The 18,536-nt window shown below is 35.6% G+C and overlaps 1 protein-coding gene across 14 annotated transcripts in view; it reads right to left on the bottom strand.

Annotated features, from left to right (window-relative positions):
- The window catches only part of LOC143252764 (calcium uptake protein 1 homolog, mitochondrial-like), an 84,779-nt gene that overhangs the window by 61,416 nt on the left and 4,827 nt on the right, over positions 1-18,536 (bottom strand). For 4 of the 14 annotated variants that reach the window (XR_013029130.1, XR_013029134.1, XM_076505414.1 and 1 more), the window contains exon 1: positions 3,289-3,396. The exons of 6 other annotated variants lie outside the window; for them this stretch is intronic. Coding sequence is in view for 1 of the 8 variants with exons in the window: in XM_076505417.1 (XP_076361532.1) it covers positions 3,455-3,461 (7 nt within the window). In the remaining 7 variants the exon portion in view is untranslated. Of the gene's footprint in view, positions 1-3,288; positions 3,833-18,536 lie in introns of those variants that run through there. 4 more of the 14 variants (XR_013029129.1, XR_013029131.1, XM_076505419.1 and 1 more) reach the window with 4 other exon arrangements.

Here is an 18,536-nt window from a genome sequence, read left to right as displayed (position 1 = left end):
GAAATATGGTTAAACATATATGATTGATGGAAGATCTTTGAAATACAGCACTTACAAGGTATAGAGCATTAAAGATGGGGTGGCTTTATATTTAAAATGTGAATCGCATCCTGTTAAGTTAAGGATATTATAAGTAATAAAAAGATGACTGAATCCATTTGGGTTTATATTAGCAGATAAAGGAGAAAGCTTTGAATGGGAATTTTTTACAGACCACCAAATGATATTAATGAAATTAGTGAGAACTTTACAATGAGATTAATATTTCAGCTGTTAATGAAGTCACAACAGTGGGCAATTTTAATTTAAGGTATATAGACTAAGAAATGCTAGAGTAAAATCAGTAGAGAGAAAGGTTTGGGAAAACTATTCAGGATGGCTTTCTTCACCAATCAGTCTGGGAACCTTCTATAAACAATCCTATTTCAGATTTATTATTAACTTCAAATACAGAAATGAATTGAGAAGGTATAAAATGGAGAACATCTGAGAGCAAGTGATCATTACTCCATTATTTATGTTCAATGTTTTGCTGCACATCGAGATAAGGAATAAAGATATTTTAGTTACAAATTCCAAAAAAGCAAATTTAGAAGCAGTGTGACAAGAATTATCTGTTATACATTGGACAGCTGAATCATTTGGAGACACTGATCAGATGTGGAAAATTTTTAAACAAATTTTTAATACTCAAAGAAACATATTCCTTATGGATAGAAAAGGGTAGCTACAAGTAAAAAAAAAAACCAGGTTGACTCGCAACGATTTTAAAGAGATGAAAATTAAAGAAAAGAGCATAAAAAAATTTAAGAAATTTAAATTGACTGGTATGATAGGAGACTTAGAAGATTACAGAATATCAAGGGTGTTGGTGAAGCAGAAAATTAGGGCATCAGAAAGGATGCGAGAGAAAAAATTTGTCTGAAAATGTAAATATTAACAGTATGGATTTCTTTAAATACATTAAAAGTAAACAAAATAGAATAGGGATAAAAACCTTGAGGGATAATATAGGAAGTCTGATTATTATGAGACAGGTGGATTATTAAATTTTGCTTTTCTTTAGTTTTTACTAATGAAGATTTAAACAGTTTTCCACAACTTGAACAGTTGATAAATGGAAATGAAATGAAATAAGATGACTGCATTAATTCTGAGCTGGTTAAGTAAAAAGTGGAAAGTTTAAAAAACAAATATCTTGGGCCAGATAATATTTCCCCAAGAGTTTTGAAGGAAGTTAAAGATTGGATATACGAGCAACTTACAACTACTTTTTGCCAGTCCTTGAATAGTGGGCAGATACAAGATGGTTGGAAGTTAGCTAATGTAACTCCTCTTTTCAAGGGAGGTAAAAAAATTATCCCCTCCCCCAAAAAAAACACTGCTTTCATAGGTATGGGGATAAGTTAGCAAATTGGATAAAAGAATAGCTGACTGGAAGAAAGCAAAGGGTTCTTAAAAATACAGTTCAGTCAAACTGGATTAATGTCACAAGTGGGGTACCCTGGCTCTTTTTTATTTACGTCAATGACACACATGAAAGAATAGTCAATAAATTACTTAAATTTGCTAAAGGTATCAAGGTCTTGAATATTACTAGCTGTGAAGAGGATGCTCCTGCTTTACAAAAGGATTTAATCATTTATAAATGGTAGGTTGGTTTTAATTATAACAAATGCAATATAATGCAAATGAGTTATGATAATTTGAATTGTAAGAATAACTGAGATGAAAATAACCTTAACAGTATCATCAATGAAAGGAATCTTTATGTAATAGTCAATCGGTTTCTAAAGCAGCCCATGCAGTTTGCTGTTGCTAGTGGTGGGACATAAAATTTTAGATTGTATCTACAAAAATATTGAATACAAGTCTAAAAAGATTGTAAGTTCATTGTACAGGTCACTGGTTAGGCCATGTTTGGAATATTGTGTTCAGTCTAGGGTTCCTCACTTCAGAAAAGGTACTGAATCGTTGGAAAGGGTTCAGACAGAGATTCTAAAATGGTGCTTCAAATGGAAAGATTGTTGCATGAGGAAAGGATAAAATAACACAAATTGTTTTCTATTGAAAAAGTTAGAAAGGATATGATTGAGGTGTTTAAAATTGTAAAGGGAATTAATTGATGGTGTTGATGCATCATCTTTTTCATATTTAAACAGTAAGAAGAGTAGGACTAAGAGACATGAGCATAAATTTGGGCAAGGTAGAAATTATCTTCAGCTAAGGCAGTTTTATTTTTCTAACATGGTGGTTAACCTTTGGAATGGGTTGCCCTCAGATGCTATGGAAGCAATAAATTTAAATGAGTCTAAGAAAAAGCTTGATAACTATATGAATTATAAGAGATAGCTTTAAGTTTTAAATTATCTTAGAGTGTGGAACAGTTGAGATGAACCCAAATGTCCCAAGTTATACCAATACATCCTTTCTGTTTAGAGGTTCTTAAAAAGTAGTTCCATGTCTTGTATTTACATAGTCACTACAGTTATTAAAACCAACATTCTGTTGATAGGTTTTTTCAACAATAGTTACATGTCTTGTATTTACAGTCACTACAGTTATAGGCCACATGAATTATGAGCTCATAATTAAGAAAGAAAATAAAATCTCCTTAGCCCAAGGCTTCTGTCTAACATAACTATAGCACTCAAGACTTATAAATGATCATAATTTCTGATTAGAGAAAAAGAAGCTATGAGCCTAAAGCTGAACTAAAAATCAACATGGTCACCATTATACCGTATAGCTAATTATCAAATATGCCTTCCTAATGTATCTACTTATAACAATCAGAATGTCTAATTTCATTGACTGGGTTCCATCACTGCAAAAGATATATTCTGCAATAAATTATACAATAGATAAATGATTAATTACATTATTATTAAACATATGTTTTTAATTTCAGAGTAAAAATAAATTTATTTTTCAAGTTTTGCGCACAAGAGTACTTCGTTTAATTATTTAAATGCATTTAGTGTTCCGAAAATTTGGATTGGGCACCGTTCCTCCAGTAAATTTAAGCTGTCAAAGTACAAACGCTAACTTTAGTGTGAAACTGAAGTTACAGATATTGTAAATATATAATGCATTAAAATTTATTAAACAAAAGCGTAATTAACAATTTATTGTATATTAATAAGTATGATAACTGTACTGTATAATGGCTAAATTTTAGTTACACTCTTATTAAATGCTAGTTTAACACAGTACACTGTCGATTTGATTAGATATATATTAACATAATATTTAATTTCGAGTTAGAAATAAAAACTAAAATCTTACTGGTAAATTAGCAAAACATTTCGGTCTACTTAATTTCGTTGTAAATTCTTTACATACGATGTGATGAAATAGTGCTACCTTGTGTTAAAATATGGCAACATACTTACTCTACAAAAATGACAAAAAGCTTCTACGAAATGCTTTCTTATTCTTTATTTTATCTTACTTTTCATGTCACGCCTCCTTCAAAGATACATGTGCATTCCAGGTTATAAGAATGATTATTTCAAATAATAGTAGTCGAAAACAATATAATACTACAATAATGTAAAAGCATGTTGCGTATTAAAACGTACTGAAAGGTAATGTTAAATGCTTAGTCATTGATCAAAATAATAAATGTATATAATTATATAAACCTTACAAGTAATAATAATAGTATTTGAAGCTATATTTTTATGTTAATATTTGTTTGTTAGCTAGGTAGTCATAATGGCAATGCTAAGACCAAACGTTTAATGATTTGGCTTCAAGTTTTCTAGTAAATTTAAAGGTAGACCATGAACATCAGAGTTGTTTTAAAATAGTTGCTGTTTTTAGCCTCTAGAGTAAGTCAGTCAGAGCGTATTATAATTTCAGCCAACGTTTGTTTTCAGTGAAGTGTTTGGGTCTGTGTCAGCTATTGTGCATATTGAATTACTTGAATGAGCACTCGTGAAATACATATAAGGTTATTATTCGTGTTAATATAGTGCAGTTGGTTTCAGTGAAGTGTTTGGGTCTGTGTCAGCTATTGTGCATATTGAATTACTTGAATGAGCACTCGTGAAATACATATAAGGTTATTATTCATGTTAATATAGTGCAGTTGGCGTCATTTGTAAAGAAAAGTTACCACATTGTTTAAGTTTGTAGAAATGTTAAAATAATAAATTAAGAGAGTTGTTATTGTTATTTGGACTGAACTTTGAATTACAGTCAGGCCCAAACGCAGAATGCTTGAAATCGATTTATAATTTGCGAAATCAAAAACTGACATACATTGTGCGAATCGTAATAAGCATGCTGATAACTAAAGAGGTTTTAGAGCATGCCAACTACAAATTTTGTGAGTAATGGATGTTAGGAGATTAAATCCCGAAGTAGTTTTGCCTGAAGTATAGTTTAAACAAATGCGTAGCTGTTTACATACGATGCATAGATATCCAATCAAATGTCAACAAATCGTCATGCTGTTATAACATTATTACGGTAAAGTACTGTACTATCTACAGGCAGTGTAGTTATTAACTGCTAAATTATATCATTGTTTTAAACACTTTTGTACAACAATAGTATATTGATTATTTCTTTCATTGGCTATCATATATATACATTACTGAAATAACATGTTATCTTGCTCCATTTCTCTGGAGTGCTTTTCCACAGATAACTTATATACAGTTTCATAGTTGAAAGTAAGAAAACTTTTCCCACCCTTGTGTAAGAAGGATTATTTTGGTGGAAATACATTAGACGTTTTACTAAAATTCAACTTTTATTCAAGATGATAACATAGGCAGAAACTGAGATATGAAACAAGCTAGATGTGATAAAAAACGGGGTAAAGAAAAACAAACAGAAAAAGGTAAAGCATTTAAAGAAACACAAAGAAGAAGATTTGTTTATCTTTTGAATTTCACGCAAAGCTACACGAGGGCTAGCTGCGTTAGCCGTCTCTAATTTAGCAGTGTAAGACTTGAGGGAAGGCAGATAGTCTTCAAACTACCCACAACTCTTGGGCTACACTTTCACCAACGAATAGTGGGATTGATCGTAACATTATAACGCCTCCACAGCTGAAAGTTCGAGCATGTTTGGTGTGACAAACCACTTTAACCAGGCCCAAGGAAGAGGAACAAAAAATTAGAATAAATAAATAGAACATTTAAAAAGGATAAGATGAAAAAGATTTAAAATTAAAAGAAACCTTGAAAAATACCAGGAAGAACGTAAACGTAATTTAAGAAGGGAGTTAAAGAAAATAGACATATTATTTAAAGAAGAATTGAAAATAATTATTACTTTGAAGGCAAAATCGATAATGCTGTAGGGAAAGTACAAACGCTTTACAAAGTCAAATTTGAAACAAAATGCAGAAAGACATCAACAGAATCAGGGGCTAAGTTTATTTCCTCAATTCTGTGTAATCAGTTGTCTGATCGTTTAGTTATTCTAGATTATCATGGTAGAAGTTAATGTTTTATATTATTCAACCTGACGATCTCATAACTTCAAGATATCTTTAGTTCTTTTATTTATATTCATCCTTAATCTACCCTACTTTTATTGCCAACAAAGCTTCCTTTAATGATGTACACCTACTTTTCTTCAACTTATTCTCACATCCCTATCTGGTGTATACATATTGTTCACACGCCATAATTAATCCATCATTTAATGAAAATTGTCCATGTAAGATAATTAGGCAAGCATTTCCACATCTGCAACTTTGGCTAAAGTATCTTCTTTCCCCATTACCCTGTTATATAAATTTGCTCTGGATACTTTTTCCTGGTGCAATACTTTGAACCAGTTAAACAAGATGGCTATTAGTACTTGACAATTGTTAAGGCTTTCAACTGAAATATTACACAATTTTCTCAAAACTGATCCTTTTTAACAGGCAGCAAGATGAATAGCTTGTTATTCATTTTTCCTTCATTCACTCTGGAAATTATTTCAAATAGTATTTGGTATGCCTCCCATGAAACCTTCCCACATACTTTGTTAGCTTCTTTGTTGGCTGATTCTAAACTGGCCATCCAAATTCTGAAACTGGATTTGATACAGCAATAGTGGTAATATCACAGATGCAAACCACATAATTTCTCGTATTCCATATTTTGTAACAGACTGGAACTCCTGAGTTTATGTGGAAAAATTATTGCTATTTGAATCTTCAAGTTGTTGGTTGGTTTTATTTGATGTTTATGGCACAAAGTAGCTAGGCTATCTGCGCCAAACATCCGGTAAAAAGTTAAAATTAAAATAAATTTAGTAAAATTCATAAAAGGATATTAAAGAAAAAAAACATAAATAGCATTAAACCAATGTTTTCATCTAGTCTACAGAAATAAGAAAAAATACAGAAATACAAGTCATAAAGGACTTTCTGTAGCACAATTGTAATTATCATAACTCGCCAGGAAGACTAACAAGTAAGTACAAAAATCACCATCAATCACCTGAAGTTGGCCTTTCCAGTCCTGGTTCCGAGTTATTTGATGTTATGGCCATTTTCAAAAAGGAAAGAAATAAAAAGGTTTTAAAAGATGTGTAGCAAAATTATAATAATAACTCGCCAGGATGACTAACGAGTAGTTCAAACAGCAGCGTTATTCACCTGAAGTTGGCCTTTCCAGTCCTTGTTTCGAGTTATTTGATGTTAAGGCCATTTTCTAATTTCAAATTGAACTAGATAGACTGTGATTCTTTAAAGGGAATTACATTAAAAAGGTATAATGTATAAATTAAAAAACTTAAATGGTATTAACAAATTAATGGCCTTTAAAAAACTAAAAACATTTCCAAGGTGGACAGTGTCACCATCACTGTCAAACGTTATGGACAAACCTTGAGATCTGTTTAAACTGTTGCCGTCGTTGAGAGTCATAACGACAACAAGAGAGTGAAAGGTGGCTCATTGTGACCTGAGTGTTACACAGACTACACATTGATGCATCAGTTTCACATAGAAGAAAACGATGAGTTAAAAACTGTGACCAATGCGTAATCTTGCTAGAACAACTTCCTCTTTCTGATCCTTACGGAAGCAAGACGGCCAAAGTCTAATTTAGGGTTTTATTTGGAAATGGTTGCATCACGTTGCTTAATCCAAGTCAACTGCCAACTGATACGGAGTCGAGTCTTGAATACAGGACCATAGTCCCTGTATGGAGCAGATAGATTTAGCTACAGTGTTGGCGAGCTCATTCCCGCGAACACCAACGTGGCCCAGTATCCAGAAAAACTGGGTAGAAGTACATGTTAAAGTGAAATGAGCCAGTCGATTTTGAATATCATAGAGAACAGAATGTGAACTAAAGTGAAGCGATTCCAGGGCAAGAGAAATAATGTACAATTCAGCAGTAAACACAGAAGCTATAGATGGGATTCTGCACGCAACTACCAAACCACGACAAACCATGGCAGAGCCCACACAATCACGTGATTTCGAACCATTTGTATAAACAGCAATAGAAGGATGGTTTGAAAGATGTTCAGACACTCTTTCCAATCAGGAGTGTCTGCTATTTTCAGATACCTTAAAGGTAGGTCACATTTAGGGACTGTAAAAAGCCATGGTGGGATAGGCTGACTAGTGTATACAGCAATGTTATCCAAGGACAGACCTAATCCATTCAGCTGCACCTGGAGTCGAAGGCCAAAAGGAGCAATGGCAAATCGTCTGTTCTGAAAACGTATGGCGCACCGAGGAAGGAAAACACAACCCCAGGTGGGATGCTTTGGTAAGGAAGAAAGTTTCGAAGCATATAGTAAAGACAGTTGCAAATGACGGAGGTGCAAATAAGGTTCATGAGACTCTATGTATAAGCTCTGAACTGGGGAAGTGCAGAAAGCCCCAGTGCAGAACTGAAATCCCTGATGATGAATGGGGTCCAGTATCTTTAAGGTTGAGGTCCTGGCAGAGCCATAGACCAGTGATCCATAGTCGAGTTTCGATCGAATAAGAGCACAATATATCTTTAACATAGAACATCAATCCGCTCCCAAAGTGGTGGAAGAGAGGACACGGAGGATGTTCAGTACTCTTGTACATTTGACCTGTAGCTGCTTGATGTGTGGTATAAAGGTCAGCATATGGTCAAAGATAAGCCCGAAGAACTTTATCTCAGGGACCACAGGCAGCACAACTTCACCGATACGGAGTTCAGGATCTGGTTGAATACCCCGTTAGCGGCAAAAGTGCATGCAAACAGTTTTAGAGAGAGAGAAGTTAAAGCCGTTTGCTGTGGTTCATTTCATTAAATGATTGAGGGCAGTCTGTAGCTGCTGCTCAACATACCTCATGTTCGACGACTGACACGAGATGTGAAAGACGTCGACAAAGCCCGTTTGCAACAGTAAGAGGGAGTTGTTCAGTGATGGCATTAATCTTTATACTGAAAAGTGCAACACTCAAAGCACAAACCTGAGGGACTTTAAGTTCCTGTAGAAAAGAACGGGAAACTGTCGAACTCACACGAACTTGTAATCTCCTGTCCATTAATTTTTTTTAATAAAAAAGTGGGAAAATAGCCACGTAACCCATAATATATAGAGGTCTTGCAAAATGCCATACCTCCAAGTTGTGTCATAAGCCTTCTCAATGTCAAAGAATATTGATACAAAATATTGTCATTTGAGAAAGGCTTCTCTGATGGACGTTTTAAGTCCAATCAGGTGGTCCATGCTGGAGTGCAGTCGTCGGAACCCACACTGGGTGGATGAGACAAGGATGTTTGATTCGAGGAACCAAACAAGACAAGCACTAACAATCCTCTCTATGGTCTTACAGAGACAGCTTGTCATAGCAATTGGACGGTAGTTTGAAAGAATCTTGGGATCCTTCCCAGGCTTAGAGAAAGTTAGGACAATAGCTTGGTGCCAGGTATCAAGAAAAGCATTCTCAAGCCAGATCCGGTTAAAAACAATAAAACAACATAGTAAGAGAAGCAGGAGACAGATGGCACAGCATTTCATAGTGTACATCACCAGGTCCAACCGATGTACTTCTAGACCGATGAGGGGCCAGTTTGACTTCCACCATTGTAAAGGGACGATTATAGTCATAGAGACAATCAGCTCGAAAGGAAAAAAATGATCGCTCTGCCCGAGTCTTGATGGCTAAAAAGGTGGAGGAAGAAGCAAAAGTGCTAGATACCCGACAAAAGCTTTCACCTGGAGTATCAGCTACTTCCTGGCCATCAGAAAGCTAGATCAAGAGAGGGACAGAATAATATTCCTATCAGACCTTCCTAATCTTGTCCCATATATACCAGTAGTGAACTTAATACAAGGTTCCTTCTGGCTTTGACATTTTACCCACCGAGCATGTGCACGGGCCTACTGGAAAGCGATGTGGTGCGAGAGTGTGGGATACTTACGAAAAGTATTGCAGGCCCGTTTTTTGAGATGTCCGAGCCATATGACAGGCAGGATTCCACCACGGACGAGAATATCGTGGAAAACGTGTCGAGGTTTAAGGAATGTATTGAGCAGCTGCTTGTATAATACAGTCAGTTACTGCTACCACACGGTCGTCTATTGATGACTCACAGATGATGGCAGGTTCAAATTCTGCGAGAGCAGCCAAAGAGGGCCAGTTTGCTTGATCTAGCTTCCACCAGGGAATGGGGGTTGGGTGGCATTGACCACGGCCAGTTTCTTTCAAAATTATAGGAAAATTGTCACTGTCTCGTGGATTATTGTCAACCCTCCAAGAAAAATGTGAGAATAGTGAAGGGAAGCAAATTGAGAGGTCAATAGCAGTAAAGGACTGAATAGGTGCATGAAAATAAGTAAAAACCAATATTGAAAAGAGAAAGGTTGTGATCAGAGAGCATACGCTCTACGGAGCGACCCCTTCCTGTCAATATCAGCACCTTCCCAAAGGGTATGATGTCCTTTACAGTTCCCCAGAATTAAAAAGGGAAACGGCAACTGTCCAATAAGGGCATCGAGGTCTGAGTGATCATATGTCTTTCTAGGCGACAGGTAGAGAGAACAAACAGTGATGGTACGACCCAAGGAAACACGGATGGGTACGGCCTCCAAGAGTGTGTCGAGTGGCAAAGACAGAGTGAGCACATGCTGATCAACCAACAGTGCCCCTCCATGTACTTGTCCGTCACATAGCCTGTCATTTCTGTACAAAGAAAACTGCCGAAAGGTGACTGTTTTGACAGGTTTCAGAAATGTTTCCTGTAAGAAAAGACATACATGATGGTAGGAAGCAATCAGTGTTTTGATGTCATCCAGATTAGAATGTGAATTTCGACAGTTCCATTGTATCAGGGTGACCATTTTTATTTACATGTAGGCGAATTGGGTGTAGAACCCTTCTGTTTACGACCACGTCTTTTTTCTTTACTTCTTTATTCTAAAGAGGTATATTGACCTTCATGGATCCTGCCCTGGGTCAATTGGGCAGGTCTTTGCTGTTGGAAGAGGATCCCAACGACTGAGGGCGTGAACGAATGATCGTTTTGCATCTTGGGAAGGGAGAAGAAGATGTATCCGAGGTAGTACCTGTACCCGGAACTGAAGGAAGTGGATTTTTGAATTTGCTGGAATGTATGTAAGGGACAGAGATGGGTGTTAAAGTTGATTAATTAACTTTTTAAACCATGGAGGTCGAAAGACTTTTCATTTGTTTGGAGAACGATTCTTTTAGAGTCGCAGAGAGATCCATCGGCACTCCCACTGTAGTAGTGGAATGAAGTGCAGCAGCATACGTGCGAGATGAAGTAGTGGACAATAAATTTCGAGCCTCAGGATAAGTAATGTTATGAATCGTTTTCAAACGCTGCACTTCTTTTTCTTCCAACCATTTAGGGTGAGAACGAAAGTAGTACAGGTGAGAGCCATTGCAATTGATGCAATGAGGGTTCATTTCACACTCATAGGCATCGTGGTCCTCGCCACTGCAACGAGCACACGTCAAGGAACTACGACATGACGTCTCCGAGTGATCAAACCGCTGACACTGGAAATATCTGAGAGGGTTTGAAATGTATGGCCGTACACTGCATTTAAGATAACCTGCCTTGATGGTGGCAGGTGTACCTGGTGATATAAATGTCAGAATGAAGACATTGGTCGGCATCGTAATTCCATCTTTGTAAGTGGAGATATGCATCACTGCAGAAACTCCTTGAGTGGAGAAACCAGCGAGAATCTCTGACTCGGATATGTTCTTCATATCCCTCTCAACAATAACTTCTCATGATGAATTCAAAGTAGCATGATGTGTAACCTCAACAGTTATATCCCCAATCGCCTTTGAATGCAAAAGCAATTCACTGTGTTGAGATGTGGATATTTCTACCAATATGTCACCAGACCAAAGCTCCTTTACTGAATTTGGGGAGCCAGCAAGTTCCTCTAGTCCCTTCTGAATGAAAAAGGGAGGCATTTGCCCTAAAGGTGTGTCTGAAAGAGAATGTAGTATAAAAAAATGAGGTTTTCAACAGGTGTTACAAATGTTGAACATTGCTGCTTAGAATCTTCAAGACGTGGACATTTACCTATGGATTGTTTTTTTTTACTATTTTATTTAAATTTTTATTTGGAGGATTCATAATAAAAAAAGGGAAATTTCAGTGCCCACTGACCCCACTCACCATGGATCCCCACGAGGGGACTCACTACAATGTGAAGCAAGGACACTGCAGCAACACCAGAATTTCGTGAACACAGTACCCAAGCAACAGCATCAGATACAATGTCCACAAGACCTGTTGAGAACATCCAACACTGGTACTTGGTTGACCCCAGCCCAAGCGGACCAGCCAATTGACCTAAGGGGCCACCCCAAGGCCACCCATCTACAGAAATTCAAGGCCAAAGTGGTGTGTTAGGGTTGGACCCCTCAACCACCAAGATTTTCTACTCCCCTTCACGGGTTGACATGCACAGCAAACACGTGAGTGGATGTTTAGATCTCAGAGGAGGTAAAGTGAAAGAACAGAACCTTCCCTAGGAGGTCCTCTCACCACGTACAGGAATCCACACCGAGGGGCGGAGCTTCAAATTAAATATTTCATTTTCAGGATGTTTTTCTGTCATTGGCGTTCTTTTCTATCTCACTGTTCTATTTTATTTGATCGTCTATGTGTTTTAATACTTTACTCTTGACTTTGTCGTTATCTTTCTGTTCCTTGCCCTTAATTCCATTGATTTCCACCTGCATTTCTACAAATTTGACTTTCTAATATCTTCCTGTATATTCGCTATAGCATAATAGAGTCTTCAGAGTTATATTTATCTTTAATTTTTCTTTCAATGTTATTTTTATTTCTTTTAACTCCTCCCCTTAAATTACAGTTATACACTTCCAATTCTTTGTTAAGCTTTCTTTTAATGTCTCATCTCTTTTTCTTAGGTTGAGCCTAAATAATAAAATATTCCAGATTACCAGTAATCCTGAGAGTAGCCTAGGGTGCCTAACACTAAATGGTGCAGTTTCTACAGGACCCTGAGGTGTTAAACAACTTTAATAGCAGGTAAAATAATGTGCATTGTAGAATATACTAGACTTGATTTGGGTTAACAGTGGAAATCTATCCGCGAAGTAAGATGTCCTATGCAGTGAGTATTTGGAGGATTATCTGAGGATGTGTATGGTATTAGAGACCATCCTCAAGACATGGGACAAGCTACTAGACAACCACAAGTCTTGGAACAACCTTGGGCCTTGTAGACAAATAGGCTATTCTTCGGGTTGAAGCTAGCACTTAGCTAAATGTAGTGCTTAGATAATTTGTCCACTTAAATTATTCATCATATGAGGTTATCAAACCTCTGGCAGACCTTGAGTTCACCAGGGGAGAGATTTGCATCAAACCAGTAAGGCAATGATGGAGACAAAACAGATCATTCCTTATATATATAAGGAAGCAGTTTAAAAAAAGATGGGCCACATCCTTAAATGCTCCAGAAAATTCACTTTCTGGTTTGAGCAACTTTAGAGACAGGCAGTTATACCCGATACTAAACATGTGTGGCCAAGCACTTAATTCAATAAGATGGTTGATAAGAAGGAACAGTTTTACTGCTGTAATAGTTGGCGCAAAAGTTATCATTACCTTTCTTTTCATTCGGGTGACAAAATAAGGCAGCTATAATAATCAATTCATCCAGAAAATAAATACTAAAAGGTGTATTGCAGTTCCTGTTCTGTAAGCTAGTGAGTGGTTTAGTCAAACGCAATGCACAGGCAGCATTTTGTGAGAATGATTTGATCGTCCTATGTTAGAGCAGTTTCTAAGCTGATCAATCACTGATTGAAAGGAAGTAGTAATCCTTACTTTATGAGGTATTTAGCTGGCATTTCTCCTGATAATATATGCACTTCATAGTGTGATTTTCCACTCAATTATAAAAGCTAGGTCAGTTGTTAAGAAACCAAATATTGTGTTATACGCGTGCAAAGAATATGTCTTTCTAACTACTTTTAATTATCTATGGGAATTTTTTGTTGTTGTTGGTTACTTCGTGTCTATGCGGTTTTAACATTAAAATGTGGTCCAGAAAACCACTGAAGTTGAACTGTTCTAGTTGCTTTGTTTCTTTGTTCTCCATAGTATATTTTGCTAAAAGGGATATTGCAATGATATAGAATCCATGTTGAAAGCATCACCAACTGTAATTTCCTCTGCTGGCCGAATTGACAATGTCAGTGCATAAGAAATGATTAGTACTGTGAACGAAGAAGAGTCACGAAATGATGCTGTTGTATGAGTAAAGAAATCTAGTTTACATTTTCAATTAAATCATGCTTTTTGGTTCAGTTTTAATAGGAAATAGTCGTTTATAATATATGAGATCATTGTGTTTCAGTTGTGAGACATAAATTGTGAGGGAGTGAAAACTGTTGGATTAAACAACACCTAGTAGATAACAGATTGTAATCCTCTCTTCATAAATATGTATGATGCATTTTCTTTTTCTTAATAATATAGATTGTTTCATTTAAAACTTGTCAGTTTCATTATTGCTTACATACAAAACTCTGCCCAGTTTTTAAATACAGGTTAATCCTCAAATTTTCTGATGAACCAGCTCTTATTAACTTATTACCTCTTTTAAACTTGATCAGAAATAATTCGACTTAAAATACCACAGCTAAAAACGGTTGTGATTTTTGTCACAGAAATGTATGGCAAAATTTTGTAAAGGGAGTGGCAGTTCACCCAAACCAGCCATAAGACACAAAAACGAAGCTGCCACAGATACATTTATCTCTTCAAAATACATTGGAAATTGAGGGGAGTATGTTGCCCCCCCCCTAACTACAGAGGGCCTTGCATTAATAAAAATTAATAACCCATAAAAGTCGTCATATTTCTTATACAAACACTTCAAACACATGGCACGGTAACTATGGGCTCTTTCAAAGTATAATTTTATTTTTAGTCAGTTTATTATTCATAATACAATAAAAGCTATTACATAACAGTTAGTTATTAAGTCATTAAAGTGCCCTACAAAAGCGTTTACTTGGAAGATATTTTTGATGCATTTTCTAGAGTAGGCTTAAGACGTCATGTACTAGGTCAATCTGTTGGCAACAAAAATTGTCCAATGCATTAAAACTAATGTAGAATAGATAGTATTTAACCCACTCTATTTTATACATATGACTTGTCCATCTCAAGTTTTAACTAACTTACATAAATATGTTCTAAACAGACGTCACACTCTTTACCTGTGCTTAAGAGTTCGTTTGTTTGTTTTGAATTCCACGCAAAGCTACACGAAGATTATCTGCGCTAACCATTCTTAATTTAGCAGTGTAAGTTTAGAAGGAAGGCAGCTAGTCATCACCATCAACCGCCAACTCTTGGGATACTCTTTTACCAACGAATAATGGGATTGATCGTAACATTATAAAACACCCACGGTTGAAAGGGCGAGCATGTTAAGTGTGACATGACTTCGAACCAGCAACCCTTAGATTACAAGTCGAACGCCCTAACAACCTGGCTATATCGATGGTTAAAGGTGGTGTTCGTGTTAGCATCAGGAAGACCTTGAGTTATAAACCTCGTAAGTTATATTAAACACAATCAATTGTCACAGCAATTACTTTCCTGGTATAAGTGAATATAGAGAGAAACAAGTTAACCAAACATGCAAGAGGCCGGCCTGTTGGACCGACTCCATATTGAAGGTATATTGGCTTCAGTTGCTAAATTAATATGTGTATCTACTTGAAATATGGCAACTTTGAAGGAAATGTAGAAGTACACTGTACACTCAAATCTAAATGTGTCAAAAATGTATTTGTACTCGAGATAATCTTGTGTATTGATGATATCACTCTGATTAAGGTTCAGACGAATTGAAGGCGATATTCATGTATGGATAAGAAATAGTTCTGTTTGTGTTACAGATTTAATAACCTCTAAAACATATGAAATACATACTTACTATTTACTTTGTTATCCCTATGTGTGGTATCTCGTACTTATTATTTTCTACTACGAACTGTCATTAAATTAGCAATGTAGGTTAAAATTAATAAATGATAAATTTGGCATCAAGTACATTGTATCATGTTGAATATTATTCTGTAAATGTCGCGACTTGCGCACATGACCCACACTTGTACACAAAGATACAATTAACTTATTATCTTTATGTGACATACAAATAACAGAAAACCATTACCAACTTACAAGACAAAGAGCTTCCTAGCCTTTAAGTACTTCAAAATGTAGCGTTGTAGGCTTTTAAGTTAAATTTTCGATACTTTAAATTCGTTATTTGTCAGAGAGAGAGCTGCTAACAAGATGGCAATGCTAGATTTAGAAAGTTTATAAGAGATGGAAAGCTCAGTTTGAAATCATTTATAAAGTAAACAGGTGGAATAAAAAACAACAAGGTGTTAATATTCCTACCCATTTAAAAGACACAGCTTTGATTACGTTAAATAATCTACCATCTGAAAACTGTAGCAGCTATGAAACATTGGTAGCTGCTTTATTCAGTAGGTTTAGAGCTACACGCCAGAACATTCCAAACAAACTAAGAAGGAAAGGAGATAACTGAACTCGCAAAAGATTTGGAAAGGCTTGTTAAATTAAGTTAGATGCCACACGTGAAATGAATTTATTGTCACACGGTCAATTTATAAATGCCATAGCATACAAAGATATGGGAATTAGGTTAAGTTAAAGTAAGTGTGCAACTTTAAAGGAAACTCTGCATTAAAGTTGCAGATAAACAAGTAAAGACATCACCGTGAAGTTACTGGAATTGTCAGTTCGAGTAGTACTGAAATACCAGTTACCCCTGGTGACATTAATAAAGAACTGAAAGTATTAATTAGATAATTAATTTCACAGAATGACGGAAATATATCACAAGAAAATAATTATTTCAAATGTAACTTGAGAGGATATATTGCCAGGGACTGTAAAAAAACAAAAAAACATGTAGGTAATAAGAACTCCTCCTAATGGATGTATGTAAAAGGTAACTGTCATAATTGTGGGAATCATGGTCATTACAGCCAAGGCTGTGAGACTTGACTTCTGTTGAACTGGTTCCTAGATTATCATTAAAGTGAGAGTTACCAGTAGATGTAGTTGTCCACCTACCTAGAGATAACTCTTCCAGTACAATACGTAACGATAAGGGTAAACAGTTAATTCATCTGCATATTTTGGGGAGAAAAAAAAAGAGATTAGGTTGATGAACAGTTTACTTTTATTTTTATATTAGTATTATTCAAGAGAATTCACAATAGAGAAGTGTTGAAAGCTATATTTTTATTGTTTTAACTTAAATGTTTACTAACGGGCGCCTGATCATGTGAGCTCATACAAATAGTTCTAGAATACCTAAAAACATTCATGATGATGTTTCTTTATTTGTTTTTGAATTTAGTAACTTCCACTAATATCCAGAGATGAGTACATTACTTATAAGTTCAAGCACATAACATAATTAGTTCAGTGATTGAGAAGTAAGTGAATTATTCAGTGTCTAAGTGATCTAGTGAATTTATTAAGTAACAGTTTATGCTTCCAAAAGTTAATGTGTAAACCAGTCAGCATTTGTTAGCAATCAAAGAAATATGTGATGTTGTTAATGTATCAGGCCTAGAAGAATTTCAGTTTGAGTCGAAAAGTTTTTTCATAGATATAGATTTAATGTTGTAATTTATATGTTAACTAGAAGAAGTTGTGGGTCTTAACGATGACCTTAAGATCAGAAGGTTTAATAAGATAGACCTAGAACATATAAAAAACCATAAGGATAAATGTTAGAGCATTTTCGAAGCAAGATTATAAATACAAGCGTAGAGAGAATGATTTCAAAATAAAAAGTAAACCAGCCACTGTGTTAGCTAATACGGTTATTTAATTTGTTCTAGTAAGTTTATTTGTTTTACTGAAAGTAATTTGAAATGTATGCCTACTCTGGTTTGGTTTGAATTTCGCGCAAAGCTACACGAGGGCTATCTGCGCTAGCCGTCCCTAATTTAGCAGTGTAAGACTAGAAGGAAGATAGCTAGTAATCGCCATACACCGCCAATTCTTGGGCTACTCTTTTTACTAACGAATAATGGGATTGCTCGTAACATTATAACGCCCCCACGGCTAACAGGACGAGCATGTTTGGTGTGACAGGGATTTGATCTCACGACCCTCAGATCATGAGTCGAGCGCCCTAACCACCTAGCCATGCCGGACTCCATACAGTTTAAGGCAGCACTATTGTTCAATCTTGTACAAACTTTAAGGAGAAAATAAACTAATTTTTCATCGCTACATGGATTGGATATTGAATTACTTTCACCAGATAATTAAAAACTACTAACGAAAAACTATTATATTATCACATATATACGAGCTATTTTAAGTTGCTCTTTGAAGACAAATCACTGTTTATTAGCATATTTTCTGTTAAAACATTTGCTGAATAAATCTGAAGAATAATTGTATATTATCATAAATTATATAAATTAACTTATTTATGTTGAATGCATACAATTGTAGTTTTTGTTTAAATTTGTTTAACATCCCAGAAAAACGTGATTTGATTTTATTTAGGATACATAAGTGTGTGTGTTTTTTATGGCAAAGCAACGTCGGGCTATCTGTTGAGTCCACCTATGAGAATCGAAACCCTGATTTTAGCATTGTAAATCCGTAAACTTATCACTGTAATAGCGAGGGACAGGATACGTCAAAGAGTTGTTGTGAGCTTAATTTCGTGCAAAGCTACTCAATCATTATCTGCCTAGTCATACCTAATTTTGAAGTGATGGACTAGAGAGAAGGCAAATAGTCAACATAAGCAATCGCCAAATCTTGGATTATTCTAATCATATAATGGAATGTGACCATCGCTTTTGCAATGAACCTATGCCCCAAAGCACTTTGTGAAATGATTTTAATTTTTAGTTTTGCTAATTTCAATGCAAAACATCACACACATTAGAACTCAGTTTATTTTATTTCTTCGTCTTTGCTTCTTTCATTCTAATTTATCCAATTTTTAATGCTATTCTCTGGTTGACAAATTCTTTT

The sequence above is a fragment of the Tachypleus tridentatus genome, chromosome 6 (assembly GCF_004210375.1).
Source record: "Tachypleus tridentatus isolate NWPU-2018 chromosome 6, ASM421037v1, whole genome shotgun sequence".
Taxonomy (NCBI): Eukaryota; Metazoa; Arthropoda; class Merostomata; order Xiphosura; family Limulidae; genus Tachypleus; species Tachypleus tridentatus.
The sequence above is the reverse complement of the archived record's forward strand: the minus strand, read 5'-3'. Positions and strand labels throughout refer to the sequence as shown.